This window comes from Monopterus albus, unplaced genomic scaffold (genome assembly GCF_001952655.1).
Source record: "Monopterus albus unplaced genomic scaffold, M_albus_1.0 scaffold6.1, whole genome shotgun sequence".
NCBI lineage: Eukaryota > Metazoa > Chordata > Actinopteri > Synbranchiformes > Synbranchidae > Monopterus > Monopterus albus.
In genome coordinates this window covers 5,159,983-5,187,015 of record NW_018127886.1, presented here as the reverse complement: position 1 = coordinate 5,187,015, position 27,033 = coordinate 5,159,983, and the positions used below count along the sequence as shown (strand labels likewise).

The 27,033-nt window shown below is 39.4% G+C and overlaps 1 protein-coding gene across 2 annotated transcripts in view; it reads right to left on the bottom strand.

Annotated features, from left to right (window-relative positions):
• Window positions 1-27,033, bottom strand: part of cntn3a.1 (contactin 3a, tandem duplicate 1) — a 73,524-nt gene that overhangs the window by 17,567 nt on the left and 28,924 nt on the right. Inside the window, exons 6-11 of one of the 2 annotated variants that reach the window (XM_020620453.1) lie at window positions 15,870-16,073; window positions 15,655-15,757; window positions 15,178-15,362; window positions 12,747-12,886; window positions 8,871-9,003; window positions 6,316-6,466 (exon numbers count right to left, since the gene is read on the bottom strand). In XM_020620453.1, the coding sequence (XP_020476109.1) occupies window positions 6,316-6,466; window positions 8,871-9,003; window positions 12,747-12,886; window positions 15,178-15,362; window positions 15,655-15,757; window positions 15,870-16,073 (916 nt within the window). The remainder of the gene's footprint in view (window positions 1-6,315; window positions 6,467-8,870; window positions 9,004-12,746; window positions 12,887-15,177; window positions 15,363-15,654; window positions 15,758-15,869; window positions 16,074-27,033) is intronic. The other variant, XM_020620462.1, reaches the window with a different exon arrangement.

The window sequence follows — 27,033 nt, the reverse complement described above, 5'->3', positions numbered from 1 at the left end:
CCCCGCCCCTCTCTTCACCCGAGTGTCCAAGACAAACGGCCGGAGGTCAGATGAAACAACTACAAAGTTGATCATCAACCTCCCGCCTAGGGTGTCCCGGTGCAAGGTGCACTGATGGACACCCTTATGTTTGAACATGGTGTTCGTTATGGACAAACTGTGGCTAGCACAGAAGTCCAATAACAAAGCACCACTTGGGTTCAGATCAGGGGGGACGTTCCTCCCAATCTCGCCCCTCCAGGTGTCACCGTCGCTGCCCACGTGGGCATTGAAGTCCCCCAGTAGAACAACGGAGTCCCCAGTTGGGGCCTTTACCCAGCACCCCTCCCAGAGACTCCAAGAAGGCCGGGTACTCTACACTGCCATTCGGCCCTTAGGCACAAACAGCAGTGAGAGACCTATCCCCGACCTGAAGGCGCATGGAAGCGACCCTCTCGTTCACCGGGGTAAACTCCAACACATGGCGGCTAAGCTGGGGAGCTATGAGCAAGCCCACACCCGCCATGGTTAAACTATTTTGTCATTGTTTTAAGTTATCACAAATTGTCCTGTTCATATGTGTAGTTATGAGTACGGGTTTTATTTGAGACAAGTGCAGTTGGGGCGATTTGTGGGTGCACGTGTTCTGTCGTGTGTGCTAATTAATGCGTGGTTCTATTCCAGAGACGCATGTAGCAGATGATCACCCCATGTGCTGTGACTCATTTTATTTTTCTTTGCAATTACCCAGGTATGTTCCACACAGTATTTGTTCATAATTGTTCACACTGGTTAGACTTACATTAGCACTTAATATAATTTAATGGTAATAGTTTATTTTGTGATTTGTGTAACTCAGTTTGTGCTCTCCAAGCTGAGAGAAGAGACGCATGTAGCAGATGATCACCCCATGTGCTGTGACTCATTTTATTTTTTTTTGCAATTACCCAGGGGATAATTAAAGTCAACCAGTGTGACAACAGTGGTCAGTGGCATTTATTCAACATATAACACAACGCAGAGTACACTAACCCCGCCGACGGCCAAGGAGTGTTGCACCCGGTAGAGCCCGTTACACATCTAACCTATTAGTTTTAAGGCAGCACAGTAAATCCAGAGCCCGTGCATAGAGTGCTACAAGACACATCCTGAATGCACCTTTAAGAGAGGCAAATGCAGCAGAAGGCAAAAGAGAGAGCCCAGTCACAGACCAAAACAAAACCCAAATTTTCAAAGCAGCACTGACATTATTCAGCTCATAATATATAATGCATTGACTGCTAAGAGCTCTGCAGCTTAAAATTCTAACTTGGATAAATGCCTTAATAAAGTGTAAAGACAACAACTGTAACTGGCAGATCCAATCAGCTCTTGAATTTAATCCAGTTGAGTACAGGGTATACAACTAGTCAGTATTTCACCAGCAAAAAAACAAATTCCACCTGCCTGGTTTTGTGATAATGAAAGCAGCTAAATCTCTAAAAACAGATTGCACCATCGAGCCCAAATTACAAAGATTCTAATTTCATCTGCAGGCATAATCACTCAAGGCTGACAGATTTTGTTTGACAGCTTGTGTACTGAAATTCAGTCAACAAGGTGCTGGAGTGATATAAAGCCAAATATGAAAGAAAAGTCAGCAACAAGAAACTGCTTAAAAGACCTACTGATACTGTAGCTTTCTTGTTCATCTCATATCAAATTTTATTCATCTATCATGACCTAGTTTTTCTAATTTCTCTCCATTGTTCATAATTAACCCAAACAATTACAATGTTTGTGCTTTTAACTATAACCAGTGAAATACTTTATCTTGAGTACTGGCTATATAACATTAAGATACAAAGTGCCAAGTTTGCAAAAACTAAACCCTAGAAATGTCCATGGCTGGATTAAAGAGGGCTGAAAAGATTTGTAGGGGGCTGAGTGCTTAAAGGCATGTCAGTGTCAATAAGACCTTGAATACAGTGTGTACAGAAAACATGTACACAAATGTGAGGTAACAGGCATAATGGTGCAAAGAAGAAAAACACTTGACTTTATAGAATTACAGAATTAAAAGCTAAAAGATACTGTGGCCCTGAAAGTTCAAAGCACTACAACTCAGGAAAACACATGCAAATAGACAAAGTGCAAACTAATTAACAAAATGACATCATATAGCCTACATTTACAAAAAAGCTAAGCCTACACAACCAAACACAGAAACTCTGCAAATATTGCAGCACAAACTACAATGGAAATGTTTCCAGGGGATGATAAAAAGGGATGAACACAGCTGGGACATGCTTGTTGTTGCTATGGTGACTCATGACTCCCAGCATGCCTATCATGCTGCAAGGATGTAGTATTTGTTCTGTGGTCATTTTATTACTTATAGCTCAGGTAGGTTTCTTAATGTGGCTCATCTGTCATCTCGAATGGTTAGTCATCTACTGAGGAAGGTTTCTAATGTAAATGAGAACAATGCTACCTTGTTATACATTTGTTAAAATCATTATCTTTTGGAAGCGCAATGGAGAAATCAGACAAAAATTCATTAAAGCCTGACTTCCATCTCATGCCACGTCTTGTGGTGTCAACTGGGCCTTTTGCAATGTGTAACAATTGAATATACTGTAGTTCACTTCTTCTGTAATGATACCAATGTGCTTGAAGGGTACCACAAAAGTCAAAACAGATCTTCTGAAAGCCTTCAGATACTGTACAACATCTGAAAACCTGTTAACATTATAAGGGAATAAAAGCATGGGCTAAGTTAAGTACATGACTAAGGAGTATTATGTTCTGTACTTGCAGCAGTGGCCTGGCACTGGAGAAAAGTCAATAAAAGGTCAGTCATCTTTACCGACCATCGCTGAAAATTTGCTGTATAACTCTAGAGAACAAAAATAATTATAGAGGCAGGACATATTAGTTGTTGCAGAGCCCATCCTTCAGTTGTCATACTGTCTCTACCAGCTTTGCTCTCTCCAGAGGGGGCTGGGATCGATAAAAAATGACAGTGTTTAAAACATGACATAACACTGCTTGCTGAACTGATTTATTTAGCCTGGTGTTATCAAAGTTATTACAAACAAACAATAGTCATTAAACCTCATGAGCACAGATTAATATTTCATGATGTGAAACTGCTGTTAGACTTGTTATCTTGTCAAAAGGGGGATATTCATCATCACTGCCACGTGCTGGGATTTCTGTCTTGAAGAGTAATTTGTCAAAGAACAAAAAAACTACAACACTGGGTAAACATTTCATGTGTAAATGTAAATACGAAGTGAAGAAAACTTGGATTAGAGCATTTTGTATGCAAGTTTGTGCATCACACACCGCAGAGCTTGTAAAACTGGCAATTCATGTTTAAATTCTAAAAAGCCATTTATTCTGTGAAGTTCACAATACCACTTCATGTAAGACTACAAGTTATTGTGCTGTGTGGTTAGGATATTTAAAAGGATGGCAATATTTTGTCTTCCTACCATGTGTTTACAGTGTGTTCATACAGCCACAGTGGACTGCACTTGTTCATCAATAAGGCTTCTGTGAACCATTAGTTGAAGAGTTAAACCATCATTCAGCCAAATGCTTGTGGGAGAAATGTGTTATTGACATATTTGATGGATGCAAAGGAGGAAATGCTACAGCTTTGCCTCTTTTATAAAGTCAAGCTCCAGTGAAAAATCTATATATAGTTTGTTTCTTCTGTCAGAAAGGTCACGCCAATTTGATCAAAGTTAACTCTACCAATTTGTGATAGCGCCGTTCAATCAGGGTTGTTGAACAATTTCCTGACCACATCTGAATCTTTAGAAATTAAAAAAACTCTATACTGATAAATGCCTTGTCCTGAAAATCTTCACTCGATGCGCTACAGTGTTGAGACAGTGTTTCAGACACAGCAGAGAACTTGACCATGTCTCTAAACGATCCCTTGAAAGCAGCCTGAATCTCGCAAAATGATCCAAAATGACCTGTATCACCTTAAAGGCTGGAAGAATTGAAATATATTAGCCTCTTCTGTAGAGTCCATTCCCCATGGTGCTGGGGGTATTTTCTCCTAACTGAACTGAGGGCTTCCTTTGTAATAGACTATAACAAAGAGTTATGGATATGAGATGTCACAGGGATAAGGCTTGCCATTAAACTGTGCAGTAGCCTACTGTACTGTATGTCAGGCCTTCCTCTTCACCAACGCTACAAAGAAATGGTGCGAGATGAAGATGTAACAATCATTATCTGTTTGAAATTCTTTGACGTTGCTCCTTTTTCTCTCTTATGGGTTGCCCTAGAGCAATGAAGGTACTGAGGAAATTTGTAGACTACATAAAAGTTTGAGCAATGTAATAGAAAACAGCCCTTTACCTCAACCTTGCTGGCCAGTGTTGAGTGAGCTTCTAGTTGTAATCTAAAATGCAGTCACTCTCCATGGTGTAACAAACAAACAAACAAAAAACTAACCACATGTAAATGAAAAACATTATTTTAACCACTTAAGAGCAACCGCATAATTAAGTCTGTATATTACAAGCAACTTGCCGTATTCTCAAGTACTGCTTTTATTCACTAGTGATGTACAACCTGCTTGGCAACACACCCAGAAAGACGCAGCTGTTTTAGCAGCACAGTGATAAATGGATTCGCATTACACAATGACGCAATATATATTGTTTAGCATAACAATCTTAAACACAGTGGTTCAATCTAAAGGTAATATTCCTGAGAGCTCTTTCCTATATCCATTGCCAATTGCTGGCAGTGGTCAGCAGTGAAATTAAATTAGGGTAAGCACTTTATCTCGTACAGTAGCTCCCTGTGAAAGTGCACTATACAGCCCTGTTATAAGGTTATCTCATTATGCATTCTTGGGATATGAGCTGGTATAGGTATCATCACAGAATGATTTCATTAACTAATCAGATCCAGCTTTGTTCTTAGCTGATTTGTTCTCCACCCAGCTCCAGATCCTTGAAGACATTATCCCTGGAAGATTAGAAGGAATTATGTGTATTTTAGTTGAGCCACTGGGATGAATTAGTGTTGTGCCACTGCTGTAATAGCATCGGTAGCAGCCCCATTTCAATATGGAGGAAAGTAAATGCTAATGAGCCAGGAACTGGGGAATATGCTTGTGAAAGATACTGCAATAATGTCAAAGCCAAACATCTCGTACGCAGCTCACCCACTTCAGAGTGAGGCTGCAACGTTTAATCTCAAGTGGCAAATCTTGCCTTTATGGGTACAAATAATATTGCACACTGCAATAAGGATACATTTTCCTTCCAGTATTTAAGAGGATGATAAATCTGCAAGCTGGGTCTAACACTTAGCAGGAGTTAGTGACACAATCCTGGTGCTGATTCTGCTGCTCTCCCTCATACAAATCTCTCTTTTGCAAACGAAATGTTGCAGCCTCAGATCACACCTTTAGATTTCCCAGCATCTGGCTGAGAGGGGGATGTGAGATATGGCTAAACCTGAGCCACTCCTACTGTGTTGAGGATGGATATCCCAGAGGTTAGGTGTGGAAAAACTGCTGAGCCAGTTTAACAATTAATCCCTTATCAAATGAGAAATCTGGTCCCCCACAACATCACCACATGTGACAGCAGGTGTGCTTTTCCTCCTGCTGGTACATTTCTGCAGAAAATAAAAATGTTCTCAAACAGAGAAAATGGATCAAGCGAGTAAACTGTGGAAATCTCAACAGTATAAAGCCAGATTTTTCTAGCCCGAATAACATTTTTTCCTTTTTATTCTCTCTCTATCATACGGAGGTATTGCATTGATCTGTACTTAACCCGATTTGTAATAAAACAAGGTGCCCTCATGTCACTGCCACTGTCACAGAAGAATGTATGTTGTTCAGCAGTTAGCCATTGATCAGTCCTTTTGGGGATTTCATTTGCTTCCTCACCGTCTCAGTGGTAGCATGGATCATCGTCTGCCTTGTGCTCTAATGACCCTCCAGGCCTTACAATCTGCTAATGAGCTGATGGATCAGTGCATCGATCCAAGTGCAGCAGTCTAGGAAAGGCCAATTACCTTAAGTAAACAGTGCAGAAACCAGCTCAGAGCACAGCCAGAAGTACAATGGAGTTCAGGAGGAAAAAAATTTTGATGGCAGAGAGAAAGCTGTGGAGTACAGACTGTGTTATGCAATTCAAATTGTACTGTGTCACACAGTGATTCTGTTGTTTGCAGTTTGTCACCATGAATATCAAGTACGAAAAAATAAAAACAAGTCTATGAAATACTATTCTGCAAGTAAAGCAGACAAATGAAACTACTGCGGCCCTGCACACAGTGCACTTCTTGTTCTACACAAAAACACGGTACCTGTGGCTCTCTCTCAGGGCTTCCTTCCCTTTCCTCCAAGATATCACACCCCGTGGAGACATCCTTGGCTTGCATTCAATCAGAACATCACCACCCTGTCGGCCCAAAGTTTGGGCTTTTAGCAAGTTCTGGGAGAAGTCCGGAGCGATGGCTGGTGTGGAATGTGAAAAGACAATGATGTATGAGGGAGATAGGAAAGAAGAAGATATAAAAAGGTTTAATTTTTTGTTGGAGCAAGAGAAACAGACGAGCAAAGTGGCCAGGGCTACTGAGCAAATGAGCGTGGAGAAGCAGCCCAAAAGCATGCAGGTCATTCCATCCATTAGGCAGGTCAGCTCTCACATCCTTTACTTTCTACACACATATACAGGAGTTTTCACAAAGACATGTATGCTCAAATGCAGCAGAACTGACATGGTGGGTTTTACAATTCCACAGTTTCTCCTGTGAAGGACATATGCATTAAGAATTAAGCTGTAGGAAAATAAAAGTGAGAGAATGTAAAACGAGAGGCAGTCTTTGTTGCCGCTCCTTTTAGGCCTTAATTACTAAGGCACCGTCATCTGGAGCTGTTTTGTATGCACACCAGCTCAGCAGAAAGCTTTTCAAAGTGAACACACAGCCTGGCGCCAGTGACATGGCTGAGCACCTGCCAACGCATGTCGGTGCGCGAGCATACACGGCAATACACACCGTAATACAAAAGTAATCATGCATACATCACAGGTAACAGTTATTTCTTGGCACTAATTGTAAAATGCCAGCAATTCCTCGAGCAACACAACAAATACTTGTCACACTTGTCTTCTCGTATACAAAGCAGGAGTCTGACGAGCTATAGTTTCCATAAAATCTGATATAATGCACATTCAAACAGGTTCTCTGTCTGTAGGGAAGCAAGAAATGTCTATACATGTTGTGTGTGTGTGTGTGTTCTTGAGAAAATTAGAATCATTTAGTAAGAGTTATACTATGAAATACTGTCCATCTAGCAGAGCTGTAACTATTAATCAAAGAAATAACTGTCAGATTACTTGATAATGAAAATAACTGAGTTGCAGCCCAAAGTGGAGCATGTATATATTTATTAGAAATGTCTTTACAAGTCAGCAAGAGGTTTGATGATAGTTATAGCGTCTTACAGATAGATGTTACCCATTTACTTGACTTATACCAGTCTACCTTTTCCCAGTTCTTAAGCCTGCAATACCTGAAAGTATTGAACATTTTGCTGTATTCCTATATCTGTGTATTGATATTTGCTTTTGATTTCAACCTCTATTTTTAAAAACTGTGACATGAAGTTCCTCTTCCCCGATTAGATTGCTGCTGCAGTTAAACTAAACTCTGGTAAATTTCTCTCTTAACTAGCCTCAAATGTCTATCTGGTAATTTACAAATACAGGGAACAAAGCTTAGTAACCTACTAAAAGTTAAAGCTGATATTTTGGTAGCTAGTAGGTTACTAAGCTAGCAGATCTGTTATTTTAAGGTGAACAGAGGATCTACAGTAACTTGTGGACTGACATTATCTGGTCCTAAAATGATAATCACAATACAATACAGGCATGTTTTTATTAAAACAAAGATAAAGTCACATGGCATCAGAATATTTCATGTTATAATACATATTAAAGTTAAATCAAGAGGCAACAAGCAATTATATCCCTTTACAAAAGAAAAAGCCTGAAAAGGTTAAAGGTTAGAGTTTTCCACCTGTCATGAGAGAGAAAATCCTCTCATAACGTGATATCTGGTGCAATTCTGCAAAAACATACAGTGACAACAAAGATTTCAACTAGTTGTTATCTATTTGTAGCATCTATAAGCCATCCTGTTAGCAATCTGTGACAACAGACAAGTGAAATTTAATGAATATTGTACCAAAAAATGAGCAAATGCACGATTCCTGTCCATCACTACCAATATGCCATTACATTACATCTCCAGTCAAGATAATCAAGTCAAATTTCAACCTTCCCAGCTGAGGTCAGACCAGCTATTAATTTGGTCATTTGATTATGAAAGCAGGACTTCTAGTCAAACGAATTATGGACATGAAAGTTCTTTTTCTTCAGTCTGCTCCCCACTGACAAGAACAGAAACAAAATTTGGTTTTGATTTGCTCACGATTAATTTATATGGTAGCAGAGGATGAGTATTCCCCTCAGATCTACTGCACAGCCTTTTGCAAATGCTCACAGATTTAAAAAAAAAAAAGAACAGAAAAAGCGCTCCGATACAAAAGGACAATTAGGGCACAAAGTTTTTATTAAATTATTCTGGTGATCCAATTGGCAAAAGACATGGACTACACATGTCGCAGACGTGTAGCAAATATTCTGCCAATATGAAATGTTCTGTCCACCTTTAATTATAGCACCCCTACCAGGCTGACTAGTATCGTATTTATTTTAGCAGCATGTGCACCTGCATCATGTTGCCAAATTTATGTGCCTATCATGTAGTATTTCACAGTAATTCAGAAGATGGCATGAGCACAACTCACACCGAATGTATTTAAAAATAATCAAGTCTTGTGTGCTTGGGCTTACCTATGACTCTGAGCTCAGCGTTGGTGAAGATTCTCCCGTGCTTGTTCTCTGCCACACACTGGTACATGCCGATGTCAGCCAGATTGAGGCTACTGATGGTTAGCACGCCGTTATTTACCTGAACTCTGTCCTGCTAAAGACACGCACACACAAACATACACATGCGTGCATTTAACTTTAAGTAACTTGAGAAATGGAAGCCGCTGTGCTCACCTAACAACAAACACTAAACAGGTGTAGACAGTCGGCAGAAGATGCATTAATGGCAAATCATCATCATGAGCATCAGTACCGGTAGAGGTTTTGGCACCCTAGGCGAACACCCCTAGACCACCTAAAGGAACCACACAAAACCACCTAAAGGACACAGTCTTAGGCTTTCTCCAAGTCCAAAATGCAAACTCCCATAAGACCCAGCATCCTTGCTAGAGTGAAGAGTTTGTCTACTGTTCCACGGCCAGGATGGAAAGTAGGAAACAGCCACTGTAAATTCTATTACTACACCAATCAGCCACAGTACTATGAACACCTGCCCATGTACACAGGAGTCAGTGAAGCAGTTGGTTGGCATTATGTGTGAATCCGTTTGCTTCCATAGTTATACTGTCCGGAAGGGCACAAATGTGTCGACCACTCAGTAAAAACTTGCGTAAAAGATGCCATTGTAATGAGATAATCAGCGTTATTCACTTCACCTGCCAGTGGTCATAATGTTATGGCTGATTGGTTTGTTTTGTTTGGCGCGGTATTTACCTTAAACTATAGTCTACAGAAAGTCAACAACCTTTAAACATATCTGACTGATTTTTAATGTATTTAACAAGTGTGTTAGGTGTGTCCATACGCTAAACAGTCCAACTGCTGCTATAACAGTATCATGTACTAGGTGTTAATATGTTGGACAAAACCACTTTGAGGTGGATAATTAGAACTATATACAGACATTAAGTACTTCAGCGCTGTGTTCATTCTGAAGAATGGTCTGATCTAATTCATGCTTTAGCTACATTCTCTCTCTCCATGGGGTGTTGATAACTAAAACACAGCTAATTTTCTGTGGTCTTAATTGCCCCACTGTGATTAGATATAACCCCCCTCTGCTTAACTCTAGTGTTCAGACACTGTCCAGCAATGGTTGTCTGAATTACTGGAGCTGCAGAATTCAGGCTGTTTTGTACTCCACCAAGTACAGTATCACAGAGAGTTAGGTGTCAGAGGAAAAGTTACTCAGCATGTGCATGAGAGTTAAACAAAGCTGGTGCAGCAGCCTTTGGGGTCTGTGGGCCCAGATGCTGGGATTCTTTGCCAGATTGTAGTGCTCCAACTTTAGCAATATTTAAACACAGACAGAAATCTTTCCTGTTTTCAAACAGACTGCAATTACCTGTATATTTTCATGCTGCATATACATGTTCTGTTTGCTTTTTAACATGGAGAACGCGGCATCTCTCTTGTAATATAATGCACTATATAAATAAATTCTGCTTTGCTCTGCATGTAATGCTCTTTGTTAAAAATAAGCACACAATTTTAAAAATGCCTACACAGAGTATAGACAGTACTAACAACACCTGAAGTTCTTTTCCCACTGCAGCTTTTGACCTTTACAAGGTTTGGCACAGTGTTGTGCTCCCTTTTTATAGTTGTGTCAATTTAAAAGTGTGGCAGCACTCGTTGTTCTTGCCCTTGATCTTTTCCACTGAGTACAGCCGGACCTTTTAATGTCACTGACAAAGTAGTCCAGAGGGTCCTGCTGCCAGTCTGTCTAGAATCACTACGGTGCTGCCACTTCAAAAGACAAGGACTGTCCCTTAACAGTCAGCCAGCCACACTGCTGAGGATCTTCAAATATGACCCTGAGACCCAGTCATATGGTGGACATATAGCTGAACTAGTGCTAAAGCCACTGCCACAGGGGTCCAGGGCAAGGATAGACGCGTTTCCAAGAGGAGCACAAGCCACTGGGTTTTTGGATGGGGCTGGATGTTCACATGTGCATTCACAGGAGAAAGGATGAGAGAGAGTGAGTGAGGAACACAAAGAGAAAAAGAGAAAGTGTCATAGTGACTTTGAATAGATGATAGATGGTCCTTTTTAGGTTACACAGTGCAAAGGCCCAGGGGGATGAAATAGATAATAGAGATCTGTACAAGTACATGGGTTGATGCCACACAATGCTATTCTGTACCCACTGCCCTGTTCAAAACCCTCAGATACACAGCGGTGGCTCTGTCACAATCATTTTAGCACTCAAGACAAATGGTGGCACTCGTGTACTTTATGGAAACCGTTAATTATGCTCAACTTTTCTTTGATACCAGCATGGTTTCAAGTCAAGCTGACACACCGTATGTCGGTGATATAATGATCCTGTTCCTGATTGCAGCAGGTACACTGAATGTGTGCTACAATAACTGTTAACCCCTGCGAAAACAGGTTCCCAACTTAGCAGATCGAAGGTAGAAAAATCTCTAAACATGCTCTTAAATACAGTAATTTAGGGGAAAGCTGGTGGTGGTGGAAAAATACAAGCAAGAGTGGGTCCTTGTTTCACCAGGGTGACATTTTGAAGTGACAGCCCTCCTCTGTGCCATTTAATTTCCTGGGAGGGGGGCCCAAAACGAAGTGGAGAGAGGGAAAAGTGGGAGGACACAAGCATGACAGAGAGTGTACATTAAGAAAAACAGCACCACAGATGCAGAGATAAAGAGAGAGAGTTGAAGAGGAGGAATGATCCATTCTAATGAGGAATAACAAATGGACCCCCTTGGCCTTCGTCTCCTTCTCCGTCTCTCTCTACATCACTGACCTTTGAGTTTGGAAATTGATTTACTGTTGCCGCTGTTGACGGTGGCATTTTGAAAATGGTAACACCCCACGTCATTAAAATAGCCACATGTACAGAGAATATGTTACCTTAGCCATGTGCCAAAGGAATTTTTACAATGTCATTTACCAATCAATACTGGCGTGACGGACAAGTGATAAGGCTTTAGTGGTTAAGGATTTATGACAAGTAGAAGAACTGATCTTTGTCAGTCCTCCAAAATTGGCACTTCAAGTATCCAGCATTCCATCTGTATTACAGAAAACCAAGCACACCCTTCTCCTTTATAAACGTGTACACCAAAATACAGCAGCAACGGCCCAGTTTGGGGCTCATTACCCAATCCAGACACTGGCACTATCAGTGACTTTGATTCACCAGAGGTTTTTAGACTGCAAGCACAGTCACTGCAGCCCCACACTGCCACAAAACAAGTCAAATGATGTAAAGGTGAAATGTATTTTGGTTGATAAGGCATTTTCACCCTCCACATAGAGAAGAGACTTGATGATAAAATAGGAGACAGGAGAGCTTGAGCACTAAAATTATAAACAAAGTCCCTGGTTGATGACAGGCAGAAAATGGCATCATTTTGGCTCCTTAGCAAAACACATACAAACACCCTCCTCCAACACATACACACATACACACACACTTCTGATGCCAAATTTAGTCCCAAGCAAACACAGCCATTTCAAAATCAAACGTTTTTGCCAAGTACAAGGCCTGCGAGTTGGAACCATTATGTGCTTCTAATGCAAAATGAATTCGGCAAACAGCGTGTACTGTAACACACAGTGCATGCTTTAAGTAAGAATTCTGTCATTTTACCATCTTTCATCTTACACATTAAATTAGGCTCATCTCCACTCACTGAACTGTTGACAGGGCTGTTGTGACAAAAATATTGACAACCTTTTAACAATACATGTCTGTTCATTTGAGCCTTGCAGCTTATTCAGCAATCTTAATATGTTGGTTGCCAAAAGAGTGTAAAGTTGAGCACTAATAAAATATCAGTTTCTTTTCATCAAAGGGGGTCCCCTCACCTCCATGGGGTCCAGAGGCTCTCCATTTTTCAGCCAGCGATATGAGGGCTTGGGTTTGGCACTGGCTTTGCATTCCCACACCAGAGTGTCATCAATGGTCTTCTGAACATCCTGAGGCTTCTCAGTCAAGTGAGGTGCAGCTGTGAGGTCAGAGACCACGTTATAAATTAACACTTCAGTGCTAAATCAATGCCTGAGCATTAGCAGTATGCAGAGGTTTTACAATAAATCAATAAACCGAGTGAGTGGGCAATCAGTTAATTAAAGCACCCAAAGGCGCAAATCATAAATCCACTTTTAATTAACCCAAAACTGATCTCTCTTAAAAAATATATAAATACAATTCAACTGTATAAGCTTAAAATGGGGAAGGATCAAAAAACTGATAGTGTTATATTTTTTGTAATGCTTGCAATTAACAACATGGACAATATTCCCTTTTTGTCTTTTGAAACATCAGAAATCCACCGAGAAAACGCCTCTGTTTATGATGCTGGTCCTATCGTCGCATATATGACTAGCATCTTATTTCTGGTGACATATACATACAAGAAGATTTACAGCCCTTGTGATGTACCCATACAAATACGAGACACCTTGTCAGGGTCAAGGTAGTTAAGTCAGTCTGTCTGCTTGCCCAGCTGTGTTACTTTGATAATAGTAATAATCTTTATAATAATGCAGTAAATTTTTCATCCTAATGTGCTCTGTGGGGCTCAGTAAGGGATCAAAGTTTGGTTTTGAGGTGAAGCTGACTGTCCAGAACAGATGGTGTTTTAGAATCTGTGTTCTTGTCAGCGTAAAAAGACAATATCATAAAACCATTAGATGACAGTAAAATGTCTGTAAGTATAAAGATAACAATGCTGTGCTGATGAATGTCAGTGTTTCTTGTTGATTACTTCTCTTTTTATCTTCTTTGGTAAGAGTGCTGCAATCATTGCCTGAAGTGCATTTAATTTGGTAAGGACAAATTTTAAGAGAGAAAGCTTACAGAGACACAGCAAGCAGACCCTTATGAGAATTGAGATAATATTTTGTTATGCTCTTTTCATGAAAAGAAATTGCATAGTAAAAAAAAAAAATCTGAACCAAGCAAGCAGTAATAAATTAAAAATGTTTCACTATTCAGTAGACAGAAACAAATAGCAGATGACACACTGATAACAATATTACAAATGAGACCACTAGAGATAACATCATAGAATAGGAGATATGGTGCAAACAGCTTATATGCCAAGTCACTCTGATCATGTCTGAAACAATATAAACACAGTAAACTGCTAAACCATGATCTAATTTCATAAATCCCCTGGAACTACAAGAGGACAATTAAGTGGCAAATTGAAAGAGAGGCCACCCCTCATTGTTCCTTTGGATGCATTGGTTAGGTGTCGCAAACACCACATCCCCATATTGATTCTCCTATTCTTCTGTAGAGTTGATGGATGTCCCACAAGCTCCTGTCCAGTTTAAAATGAGATTACAGATTTTTATCACCTGGCAGCCGGCCAGTTGGAGAGGCTTTGAGATGAGACCAAACTTAAATCTTACAAGAAGAAACAGGACTTCCAAAACAACAGAGAAAAGGTGGAGAGGCCATGTGACACAGAACTGAGGCAGTGACAGATACAAGATTCAAGTTATGACCTTGTTTACGAAAAGCCCATAACATGATCATATTATGTTTGATTGTTTTAGGGCCTCTCAGTCAGGAATTATACGCTGCTCTATGAAGTGGCACTTCTCTTTAAAGTAAAGCATATTTAATTCTCAGTCTGCCTACAGGTACTGCGAGCATTTCATCTTACCCACAGGTGCTACAAAAAAAAACTATTATCATATCAAAGGCGCCTGAAAGAAAAAGCTGGAGTTGATGATTTCAGTCAAGCATAACCCTACAGGGCCTTGTGGGCAGATATCAGTGCATAAACCGCAAAATAATGGAGACAGAAACCATAAAAATCCTTCATCAAGGGCCATTAAAAGCTTTCTCAGAATATAGACCATAAGACCAGTGTTGGTATGGGAAAGAAAAAAAATCAACTTTCCCTGAAAGGTGGTATAAATCTATGCACGCTACAGCCACTGGCACAATAAAGAGCTTGTCAGAAATGAACTACTAGTAATAGTTTAATTTACAACCACATTCCACTATATGATGCAGTTATATATGGGCTCTAATAAAAGCTACAGATTGCAAGACAACAAATAAACCTTTTTGTTAGACTCACACCAAAGCTACATTAATATACTGCAAGATTTTCCATTCAGGCTCAGTAGCAGTGAACCTTTCAATGGAGAGAAGATTTGGTAAAAGTCTATAAATGTACATGAAAGGTTAGGAAGATGACTGATGGGTTGATGGCGTACGATACGTCCTGGTTCCCATGACAAGCAGTGTGAATTTAAGCAAAACTATCTTCCTTACCATAGAAAGACAACTTTCCTTTAACCGAGTTTCTTCCTCTGCTGTTTTCAGCCACACATTCATATACTCCTGCATCCTCCTGCTGGAAATAGGGAATCTCTAAAACTCCACTGGCTTTACTTATGTCCACTTTCCTGCTAAAAGAGGCTCCATCCACTCTTCTCCAGCTGATGTTTGGCACTGGGCTAAGGGCAGAAAAGTAGAACACATGCCGTAAGGACAAACAATAAAAAATATTTTTAGACATATGCTACCAGTATATGTAAAAAAACAACACACAAATCATGTCAGTCTATGTTTAATCTGAAACACAAACTGGTGAATGGTTTTTCTTTGTACAGTATATCCTGAGTGCACAGCATTTAAATGTGAAATCTTCACAGGGTCCTCACACATTACTATGCAGCTCAGAGTGATACTGTAAACAACTAATAACATAGTTATGACTATGGCACAGTTAGACACAGTGGGACATACTTTCCAAGTGCAAAACATTCCAGTTTGACAGTTGAGCTTTTAGCGACAGGGACGACTTCAGGGAACTGCACTTCAATCTTTGGTTCGTATTCGCCCATCACACCTAGAATTACAAAAAGAAATGTAGATTTGATGCCATGCATGTCTGAAGAGAAATCTCTCAGCTCACAGCTTGTCTTATTTTACTCTGTATAGTAAGGGTGGTACTTCCATACCATCAACCCGCAGCACTAGAGGAGTCAGCGGTCCTTGAACACTGCTTTTGGTGACTGTGTTGGTGACTACACAAGTGTAGTTGCCCACATCAGAGGGCTCTACTTTAGCAATGTAGAGGTTTCCTGTCTTTTGGGACACAAACCGCCGTGTGTCCTGAACGACGAACCATGGGTACTCGTTGAAGATCCATGAGAAGGTAAGCTCTGTGAACAAAGTCAGGGATGATCAATGTGTGGGACACAGGTCAAAACCACAGACTGTATTTATACATCATCTATACCCGTGTACAGATAATGCTACTTCAGTAGCAGTCTTAGCAGTTGGTAGATTGGCTTTTCAGGGAGCAAGAGCACATATTCACATTCACATAAGGAATGTCTAAAGGGGCATGCTTCACTTAAAAGTTGACTGAAAACATGAGAAGTTAGGTGGTGGTTTAATGACTAATACACTTAAAACCAGTGAATGAAGTCTGTGTGCTCCACTCCTCAGTGTCATCAGGATAATGCCTTGTTCAAACCAACGACAGGACCGTGTTTTAAAAAAAAAAAAAATAAATAAATTGCACCATGCTATTTAAATTCATTCAACAGGGTACACTCTGTGCAACAACCTCATGTGGAATATGGACAGTATTACTGTGTTTCTGGGCCTTCTTTGTATTCTTATGGCTACCTTTATGGCTGCTTTGCTATGTATAGTATTACTATTTACCATTGTTATGTCAAGTCACTAAACTTAGAGTCCCAGTCGATTTGAGTCTCCGGTGTTTGAGACCGAGTCAGGTCCCAGTCACCAAAGAATAATCCCAGTCGAGCCTGAGCAGAGTCCAAGTTGAGTCCGAGTCGAGTCCCCATTACCCGAGTCGGAGCCATCAAGGGCTACATTAAACACAACGGACCCAGCTCTCGCCATTTTATATTCCAAACATTCTAAATGTGTATTGCATCACTCTATTGTATGGCAAATTGATGTATAAGCATCATTTACAGAAAGGCAGAAGATACACTTTGATGGAAGTGCGCCCAATACAGGGTGGTGTGGGTGAACTGCTTTTAATATCAATATCTTAGGCCAAATTATTATGGCCTATTACAAACAGACTAAACAAAAAGAGTTCAACTCCTCTTCTCCAACTTCTGACTCTGAATACAGTCTGGACTCGAGTCAGCGTCCTGGACTCAAGGACCACATCACCGCTATTTACCATTTCTCTCTATTCATTAGGTCTCTCTTTTTTATTATTATTTTGAGTTTTTAATTTTCAAGGACCATAAAGCAATTTTGTGGTATCACATATGTACTAAAAGATGCATGTAGGTCTCGACACTGAAGGCACCAAAAAAAAAAAAAGGCAACACAAAGAAACACTGTCCTCCAAATACACCATGTTGACCAGTCACACAAGTGCAAACACACTTTTTTGTGTTTTGGTAACTCATACGCCCTGAAACACATGGATGCATTATTCAAACAGACCATACTGGATCATACTGCGTTTCATTTGCTCTCTGCTACTGGAAGCAACACGCCAGCATCAATAAAACCCCTTGCATTTCTTTTAAACACAGTGCTCCCTTTCTCTGAAGATGGCCTTGGGCTGTGGCTGTTTAATTCAAATGTCTGTTAAGTGTGATGAGCATTACTTTAAAAAAAAGCATTTGAACTCACACCATGTAAGTTGGTGTGTATTATATTACCACTATATTACTAAATTATGCCATGTTTTATTTCATTTCAAACATTTTATTTCATCTACCTTTTTTCTTACTTCTTAGATTTATTGCTTGATAAGAATGTATTTAAAAACATAGAGACAGGGGTTGTACATAAACAAAAAGCATCTCCCTCTGTGGTTGTCATGTAGCAGCAGAAGACCTTAAATCAACCCTGAACCTGCAGTTCCTTCAGAAAAAAAAAAAAAAATAAATAAAAAATAAAAAAAAGTATAATACCCAATAAAACCAATGTATTACAGATCATGTTATTCAGTATGGTACCACCTAGTCTACTATTCATCATCCCTGATAACAGGTTTCCGTGAAAGACTCCCAGTACTATCAACCAAATGAAGTGGAGTCAGAGAGGCTTTGGATTAACAATCAGCAACATTATAAAAAGGAATGATGGTGTTTTGACACACTGACACGAGGATAGATTGCTCTGGACCATATTGCATCCCTGTCCCCCAAAAGCAATCTTGGCCGTTGGTAAAAAACTTGTCTAAGCGATGACTCGGCACTACAATACAGGGAATAATCGAGATGTGATTTGGACACTCATCTACTGACTCCGTGTTCTTCATTTCTGCCCTTTAGGGGCCAAGGGGATGTGGGGCTTTGACATATTATTGCAAATCACGACATTATAGAATCTTGAGAACATGTGATGCTCCTTACGGAGTAGATGTTTTTATGTTGCACTGGTAGAAGACAGCCTGGCCTTATGATCCTCATCCTTTGTAGAAAACATGAGATTAAAAATTACACAATATAATCACAACTGTCTGTCTCTTCTGTGCAAATGGTGCCTTTATTTCCTGCTTTCCAATGTGTCACATTTTACTTTTCATAATGTACAAAGCCTACAATTTATAAAATCTTGTGCAAACACACGCTTGTTAGTTCAGTATAAGGTAACAACCTGTAGATACTGATATAAAAAGGAGCAGCTTGATATTCTCTTGCCAAGAGTTATTAAAATTAGAAGACCCACCAATAACTAATATTTAGCCAGGGGTCATCTCACTGAGGTTAGAAACCTCTTTTACAAAGGAGCCATGACAGCAGCATCACAATTTTCAGACAATCACTAAAACAGAAAATGTCCAAAAACTACCAAAGCTAAGACGGGAGGAGACTATTGAACAGTGTCAGTATCAGGAATTAAAATTCTGTTGCATCTTTGTCCGAATGCTTGGGACAGACTGTATGCGTCTTGTGATTGTAAGTAATGACTGAAAAACAAGCTCCTCAAAATAAGCCTGCAAAGATACGGGGGCAATAAATCTAAAATAGCTTTATAAAAAAATATATATATATATTTACTAATGGTGCAAGAGTTGACTAGCATGCTGAGGAGGCAGGTCACAGTGATGGTTCTGTCACAGTGATAGTACAAAATTTCCATTCTCTTCTCCCTGATTTTTGTATCCCTGAATAGGAACGTCTTAAAATACATATTGCATGAGACCCCAACATGCAAATTCCTGTGGTGCCGCTTTTCTTCTGTTTCTCAGGTGCAAAACCCCACTGCCAGTCCTTAGTAAAAAAAAAAAAAAAGAACATGCACAACTTCACATTTTAGTGCCGAATAAGCCACAAATACTTAGTAAATAAACGACTAAATAGTTTATTAGTAATGTGCTGGTACATTTTTTTACATTATGACAGCCAGGATATCCGCTTTCCCTGCTTCCAGTCGTTAAGCAAAGCTAAGGTATTGAAATCCAAGCTGAGACTTTATATTTAAGGAACAGATGTCTAAGTGCTATCGATCTTCTCATCCAACTCTTGGCATTTGCCCAAACTATTCTTTTAACGACTTTAGACTGATTTGACACATTTAATAAGATGGAGTTTATTTTTATTGCATTCTTTCCAGTTTCTTCTGAATACCATCCTAGCTTCTGTGACTTGTATCAACCATATCTTTTTTGGTCTTGATCTATCTGACCTATAAAAAGGGAATAGCAGTAATATCCCCTTCTCCCCTAAATAATATATCCCAGCTCTCATCCTGGCAAGGTCATTTAAATTTAATGTCTATTTTTGAAACAATATCTTCCAAAGGTGCAGGGCACAACACACTTGAACAAGAGCAAGTAAGAGGTTACTAATTGGTTAGTTAAAGATTCATGGAGAGAAACAGGAAGCAGGATATAGGAAGTATAAAGAACCATTGTTGTATTTTATGATTTGACTTGAGAGCCTTCTGCAGATGGACGGTAATGGAATAATGCAATCATGAGCGACAGTGAGTGGCAGATTTTCATTGTGGTTCAATTTAGCCATTGTATAATGAACAGGCAGCATCAATTCCCCTTTAATGATCTAAAAGGAAGGGAGAGAAATGGAACATGACAGACCAAGGACACACTGAATCCAGAGTGGGGTTTTGCACAAGTGTGTATTTTACCAGGGAAAAGTCTATGCAACTTGTGTCAAAGTTTATACTTGCAAGTCTGTTCCCTAGACGGTAACAGCCATTAACCAGGGCTACCCATCTGTATTCATAACACATAACAAGTTCACTCTATAAAATGGCTTAGGTCATGCACAATGGGAAAAATCCCTGCAAGCTATATGTGTTGTTACTAGCCAGCGTGCAGCCTCTGTTCTGGGGTAGATGCACTGAATAGAGAGAACAACTGATTTCAGCCTTGAGTAAATCTAAAAGGCCTCTTCCCATTAGCGAAAGGAGGTCAGATGCATTAGGTCATGGACTAACCACACTCATTCATACCCTGTCAAAGCAAAAGATGCCACCTACTTACATCAAATGCAAACAGAATCCATCCTAGAGAAAAAACAATGCTGCAGCTCTGATCTGATACTAGACAATGTTTTGGTCATTCTTTAAGTGCAACCTCAAACTGTCTTACAATTATAGAGCATCCTAACCGCACCACGCTACTTCCTGCAGCTGTCTTGAGGGTTTTGAGGCATCATTAAAATGAAATAATGGCATCCTGAATCTTGCATGGGATACTGAAATCCCTTAAAGGGGAGATGAGGCACATCCTTGGTCTAAGGCTATGTTGTGCTTATCATGAATTATGTTCTGTCACCCTTTATGGGAGTGTGTTTCTCACTTTTCTAACAGTGTAAGTGTCTTTTCAAATGCCAATTAGGATTTTCTTTGGGTTAGATGTGAGACAATAGAGTCACAGTGCTGTAAATATAGCACAGGATGCTGTTATTTGTCTTAGCATACTTATGCATTTGTCAGACCTTACTAATTTATCAATGTAATTCATATGAATGTAAGCTCTCTCACACATCTTTTCTTCCTTTAATTCCTGTTGTTCAGTCTTCAGTAATATCGCTCCGCTAAACCTTATTTAACCTAAAATCTAACTACTTTTACGATAACATATCGATATCAATATGTTTTCTTCTTAAAAGTTACATGAAAAATATCTGGACACACATTCAGGTGCACCTTTGTATTAGTACAATATCAACTTACATTTGTAGTCCAAATGAGGGGTTGAATGAGGAAAAGAGAAAGTGACTGAAGTGTGTGGTTGTTTGTCTATATATTAATGTGTGACCAACCATAAAGCTATATATAGATATATCATTACCATAGCAGATATGGTCAGGCTAGCCTTTCAGCAAAGATGTTAGAAAATTGGATATGATTTATCCTACAGCACATCTCCACATCCTCAACATCTCCCACAGGCATAATCTATGATGACATCTGCCGAAACTATTGTCGGAAAATGGATCATTCCAAGCACTGCACTAGGTCTCCAGAAAACTGCTACAGCATAATCCATCACAACAAGAAGAAATGATGGGACTGCTGGTGTAAATAAAAGCAGTCTGTACATCACTGGTCAGTTGGACAAAGGCAGGCTCTGGCTGCATGCATTTGATATGTGGGAAAACGGCAGTGAAGCGAACCGACCCAGTTTGAAAGAATTCCAACAATATTAAAAATTACTAACCAGTCATCCAACTACATATATTCATCCTTATATAACAACCTTGTATTTCATGCCATTGTATTAGATGACTTGCATTACATGACTATGTGTTTAATTCATGATCAGTTCTGAACACTTACTGGAACAACATTTGTCTCTGTCTCCTTAAATTATGGTACCACTGTCGAATTTCTTCGCCTCACAAAGTCTATGGCATCAATTTTTAATCATTTCAACAGTGTGTTGAGCACTGTGTTAAAATAACGAACACGATAATACTATATTGCTCAACTTAACTTTGCTTTGTACTTTGTATGTTTGAAGAGTTTTATAATATTTTTAACAACTAAGCAAGTACTGGAAGAAACAGGAAATGCAACTGTGGTGTGCACAGATGTACATCTGCAAAATTTACAGTCACGGCCAAAAATTTTGGCACCCCTGCATTTCTGTTGGATAATACACTACTCCCAGAAAATTGTTGCAATCACAAATTCTTTGGTATTCTCATGTTCATTTCTTTTGATTGCATTGGAGCAACACAAACAAGCCAAATCCGATCCATTCCACACAGAACTCCAAAAAAGGGCTGTAGAGAATTATTGACACCCTCGACTTAATATTTGGTAACACACCCTTAACACAAAATACCTGAAATCAGTCACTTTCTGTAACCAACAGTGAGTTTCTTACAGTTTCTTTCTCTAGTGGAATTGTGGACCACTCTTCTTTTGCCAACTGCTCCAGATCTCTCAGATTTGAGATCTCTCCACAGGTGCTTTATGGGATTTTGATCTGGACTCATTGTTGGCCACTTCACAACTCTCCAGCACATTGTCTGAGACCATTTCTGGGTAGTTTCTGATCTATGCTTTGGGTCATTGTCCTGCTGTAAGACCCATGACCTCTGACGGAGACCCAACCTTCTGACACTGGGTCCTGCACTGTGCCCCAGAATTCATTGGTAGTCTTCTGATTTCATAATGCCATACACACAGTTAAGGCATCCAGTGCCTGAAGCCGCAAAGCAACCCCAAAACATCAGTGAACCTCCATCGTGTTCGACTGTAGGGACCGTGTTCTTTCCTACGATAGCGCCCCTAGTCATTCAGATGGCGACAGTGTGAGCCGACACTGTTGCACCCTGGGCCTGCAGGTCAGCTTGAATTTGGAAGTTGATCGAGGTTCTTTATCCACCATTCAAACAACCCTTCATTCAATCCATTATCTATTTTTCTCTTTTGTCCACATCCAGGGCGATTAGCTTCAGCGCCATGGGCTGTAAACCTCTTGACAATGTTGCACATAGTGAACACAGGAACAGTAAGCTCTCTGAAGATTGACTTGTAGCCTTGAAACTGTCAATGTTTTTCCACTATTGTGCTTCTCAAATCCTCAGACAATTCTTTTTTGTTTCTTTTCTCCACACCACACAAAGTCCGAGTAAACTTTCCTCCATTTTAACTGGTTGCAAGAGTGATCTCTATATTGCAAGCAATACCTGGTTACTACAGGTGAGTTTCATAAAGAAGCATCACATGCTTGAAAAACAACTATTTGATGATTTTGAAAAAGTGTCAATAATCCTGTCAAGTCGATTTTTGTGTGGAATTCATCAGATTTGTCTTTTTTGTGTTGTTCAAATGAAAACAGTATTAACAGTAAGTGCCTCAGTGGCATTTAAAGTATTAGGTTTGTGCTTCCTCTGCATCATAGATAATGAGACAATGATAGGCCTATGGTTTTATACTACTGTGCATATAGTTATCCTTCTTATTAAGAGCAATAAAGGCTTTATATCAGACTGGGTAGGACAAATTATAGTCCAGGTGCAATGTACACAAGTGGCTACAAATGTTGCCTCCTTTTCACCACATTAAAACAATGCTCAATTCTCTCTGAAAGGTGTTAAAATTCTAACCCCTTTTGGCATTCATGTCTGCATGCCATTGGTTTGCCATAGAATAAAACAAAAAAGGTAGGAAAAGTTAATTGGCCGAAGATAAAATATGAAACCCCTTAGAAGTGGTGATATGTGGATTATTTTCATATTTCAAGCAGAAATAGTATTACAGGTGTTTTTAATCTTAACAGCAGTAATTCAGCTACTGTGCTGTTGACTATCATTGTGTGAATAACACTGAACATGGCCTGGACAAAAATAAATAAATAAATAAAACAGGTGCCAAGCATGCTCAAGGTAAAGGTTACAAGACCATCTTCAAGCAGCATGATGCTTCTGTGGCCACAGTTGCTTGTATTATGGGATTGTAGCCAACTCCACTGGATGTGGCTCCAAGAAAAAAACTGACCCCAGATGGAACAGAAGGATATTTTTAATGATGGAAAAAAGAACCAGAAAAAAAAAAAAAAAAATCAAAGCAGATATAAGATGATCTCCATACATCACTTTCTTTCAGAAAGCGAGTTCCATGGAAGAAGACTCAGGAAAACCCCACTTTTGAAAGAGAATAGTAAACATCTGACAGAAGTTTGTTAAAATGCATAGTGACAATCCACGATGCTTTTGGGGAGAAGGTCTTTCATGCAGATGAAACACAACTGATGCTTTTTCATCACATCAGTCCTCTGTTCACAGAAAAAAAAGGCTTTCAAAGAGAACACCACCACCCCCATTGTGAAACATGAAGGAGGCTCAGTTATGTTATGGGGTTGTTTTGCCTTGAATCTCTGCAGGGCACAATAATATCATAAGATTATCATGACAGTCTGAAGAGAAACATACTGCCCAGTGTGAGAAAGAGCCATCTCGCAGGTCATGACTCCTCCAAGAGGACAATAACCCAAAACACAAATCTAAAAGCACCAAGAACAAATGAATACAGAAGTGGCCTGCTTTCATGATCTTGATTCAGCTAAACATGAAACAACTGGAGCAGTTTGCTAAAGAAGAGTGGGCCAAACTAGCAGGTGAAAAATGCCAAAGTCTCATTAACAGCTACAAAAGGTGCTTGACTGCTGTGATTGCCTCAACAGGGCGTGCTACAGAATATTAGGTTAAGGGTCCCAGCGTTTCTGCCCATGTCATTTTCATTTCTTGAAGTATGTTACATCAGAAATCAAAATGTTTCTGTGTTATTAAATATGGAACAGAACAGTGGATGCCAAAGACTAGGTTTCTAGTAGTTCAGAGAAAATTGCGTTTTTTCTTTTATCAAATAATTGGAAGGATACCAACACTTTCAGGCATGTCTGTACTTAACAGTATGGGTTACTGACAACAGCTCTGCTAGAACTCTAGTCCCAGATGATCAGTGTCGCTTTGTAGACTAGTTTAAAAAGAGTTTGGAGTCTAAATAAAAAGGAACATGTTCTGGTAACAAATGACAGACAAAATGAACAAAATGGAGCAAACTCCACACAGAAAGGTGTCGGGTTGGCCCAGCCTCAAACCTGGTACCTTCTTGCTGTGCGACGGTGCCAACCACCACACTGCTGTGCCCCCCACATGTTGGGCGGCACAAAAGTGTTGTGCATTTTTATCCTACTTTACTGTAAATGAAAATGTGTCCTCAAATCCCCATATTGCACAGGTGTATAGCAAGAACAGAAAACAAAACACTTTGAAACTCCTCAGTATCTAACCATCTGTTTGGTAAAACAATACATTTTAACACCCATAAAAGAAAAAAATAAAAAGCTGCTGAAATGAATGAGTAACACACCACATAAAATAGAATAAAATATTCGATTGATTTATTTATCTGTACAGTTATAGGCTGGGTATTATGTTTTGTTTTTTTAATATATTTGAAGTACTATGGGATAATTAATTTCATTGAACATACATGCAATGACAATAAGGCCACTGAGTGATTGATTGATTGATTGATTCATTCATTCATTTATGCATAAACAGACAGTTTAGGCATATAGGAGTTCTTGTGCAGGGCTCTCCTGGAGTCAAGTAAAGAGTTTAAAGCCAAAAGAACGAACACCTAGTCTAAAAATAAGATCACCCAAAAATACAAAAAACAAGAATACCCAAGAATACCAAATAGTTGATAAAATTGCGATATTACAGGAAGGGTGTTTCAACGGTGCTTAAATTGCACAGATGGTAAATTTTCTCACAGGGGTAAATCTCCCACCTGCTGCTAATGTGGGAAAAAAAGACCTCACTAGATGTGTTTCTAGGATTTAAAATGCAGTTGTGATATCCCCATTGTATGACTTATAACCCCTTGGACAATGGCATTCGATGCTCCCAGTCCTCTACAGACCTGAGAAGCAGCACCCCCGAATAATTCATGAGGTTTGAAAATACTGTAAGAGTTTAAGCAGGTATAACTCAAGACAAAACATCCATTCACCTTGTTTTTCTCATAATACAAAATCACCAAAATCTAAATATAACAAAACTTTGACTTTCATAACTGTCATGCAACACCCTGTTAGTGCCATATAGATGTGACTTTATGCACTCATTCTACAAATGCAACTTCCACCAGGAAAAAACCTTGAACCCAAGTCTGATTCAAAGCTCTCTTTAGTAACCTGTACACATTGGTGCAATTACATTTTTTTTTAGATTAAATCAGATTTTAATGTTCATTTTCCAGCATCAGTTTGCCAAAAATACAAGGACTGTTGTCACACAATAAGAGGACAAAATAAATTAATAACGTGCTGTCAGTGGAAACAATTACCTCCACCGGATAATGAAGATTTATGCTTTTTACACCTGTGCCTTCACTATGAGTAAGTTAACCTACTGGAACTGATCAAATGATGCTGCAACAATTAGCATTTAAAATGTTTTATAATATACAGTAATTAGCCATAGTATATACAAACTGAATAACCTACACTGACTTCAGCATTCATTAAATACGTAAACAATTCAGATTATTTTCTTGACTCAAGGTGACTCAGCAGTGACTCATTAAAATACATCAATACATTTCCAAGTGAATAAATTGGATGGTTACTACATTTCTTCCTTGCTTGAATACTTGAAGCCCGTTTGTGTGGAAATCACCTACAAGGATCTGGCACATGTAAATTATCCCAGGAAAAGTCACTCAATGTCAACTCATTTCTGCGTCCATCACTAAAAAAGATGGCTAACCCACAAGGTTATCCAGGGAGCACCTTGTCAATCCACTCACATAAAGGCAGCAAATCGCCCTCTTCCAATTGTAAACATTAGCCTGACGCATGCAAAACTGCAGCACATCATGCTTTTAAAAAGAATCTAAACTGAATTGTGCATATGCAACATCAGCATTTAAAATGTTGTGCCCAGATTTTTCAAAAATATTTTGGACACTTTCATGATAATGCTACTGCAGCACAACACTCCTGTCAATTCTGCTGTTTTGTTGTTACTTGGCTGGAGTGTGTGTTGGCATTTACACATTTTGCACCACGGGAAGTGTCTTTTTAAAAAGCCATTAAACTACGAAGCTGCCAAATGTAAGCATATGGCTCACTGCTCCAGCTTTTATCTTAACACAAGGTGAGATGTCTCATAACATATAGAG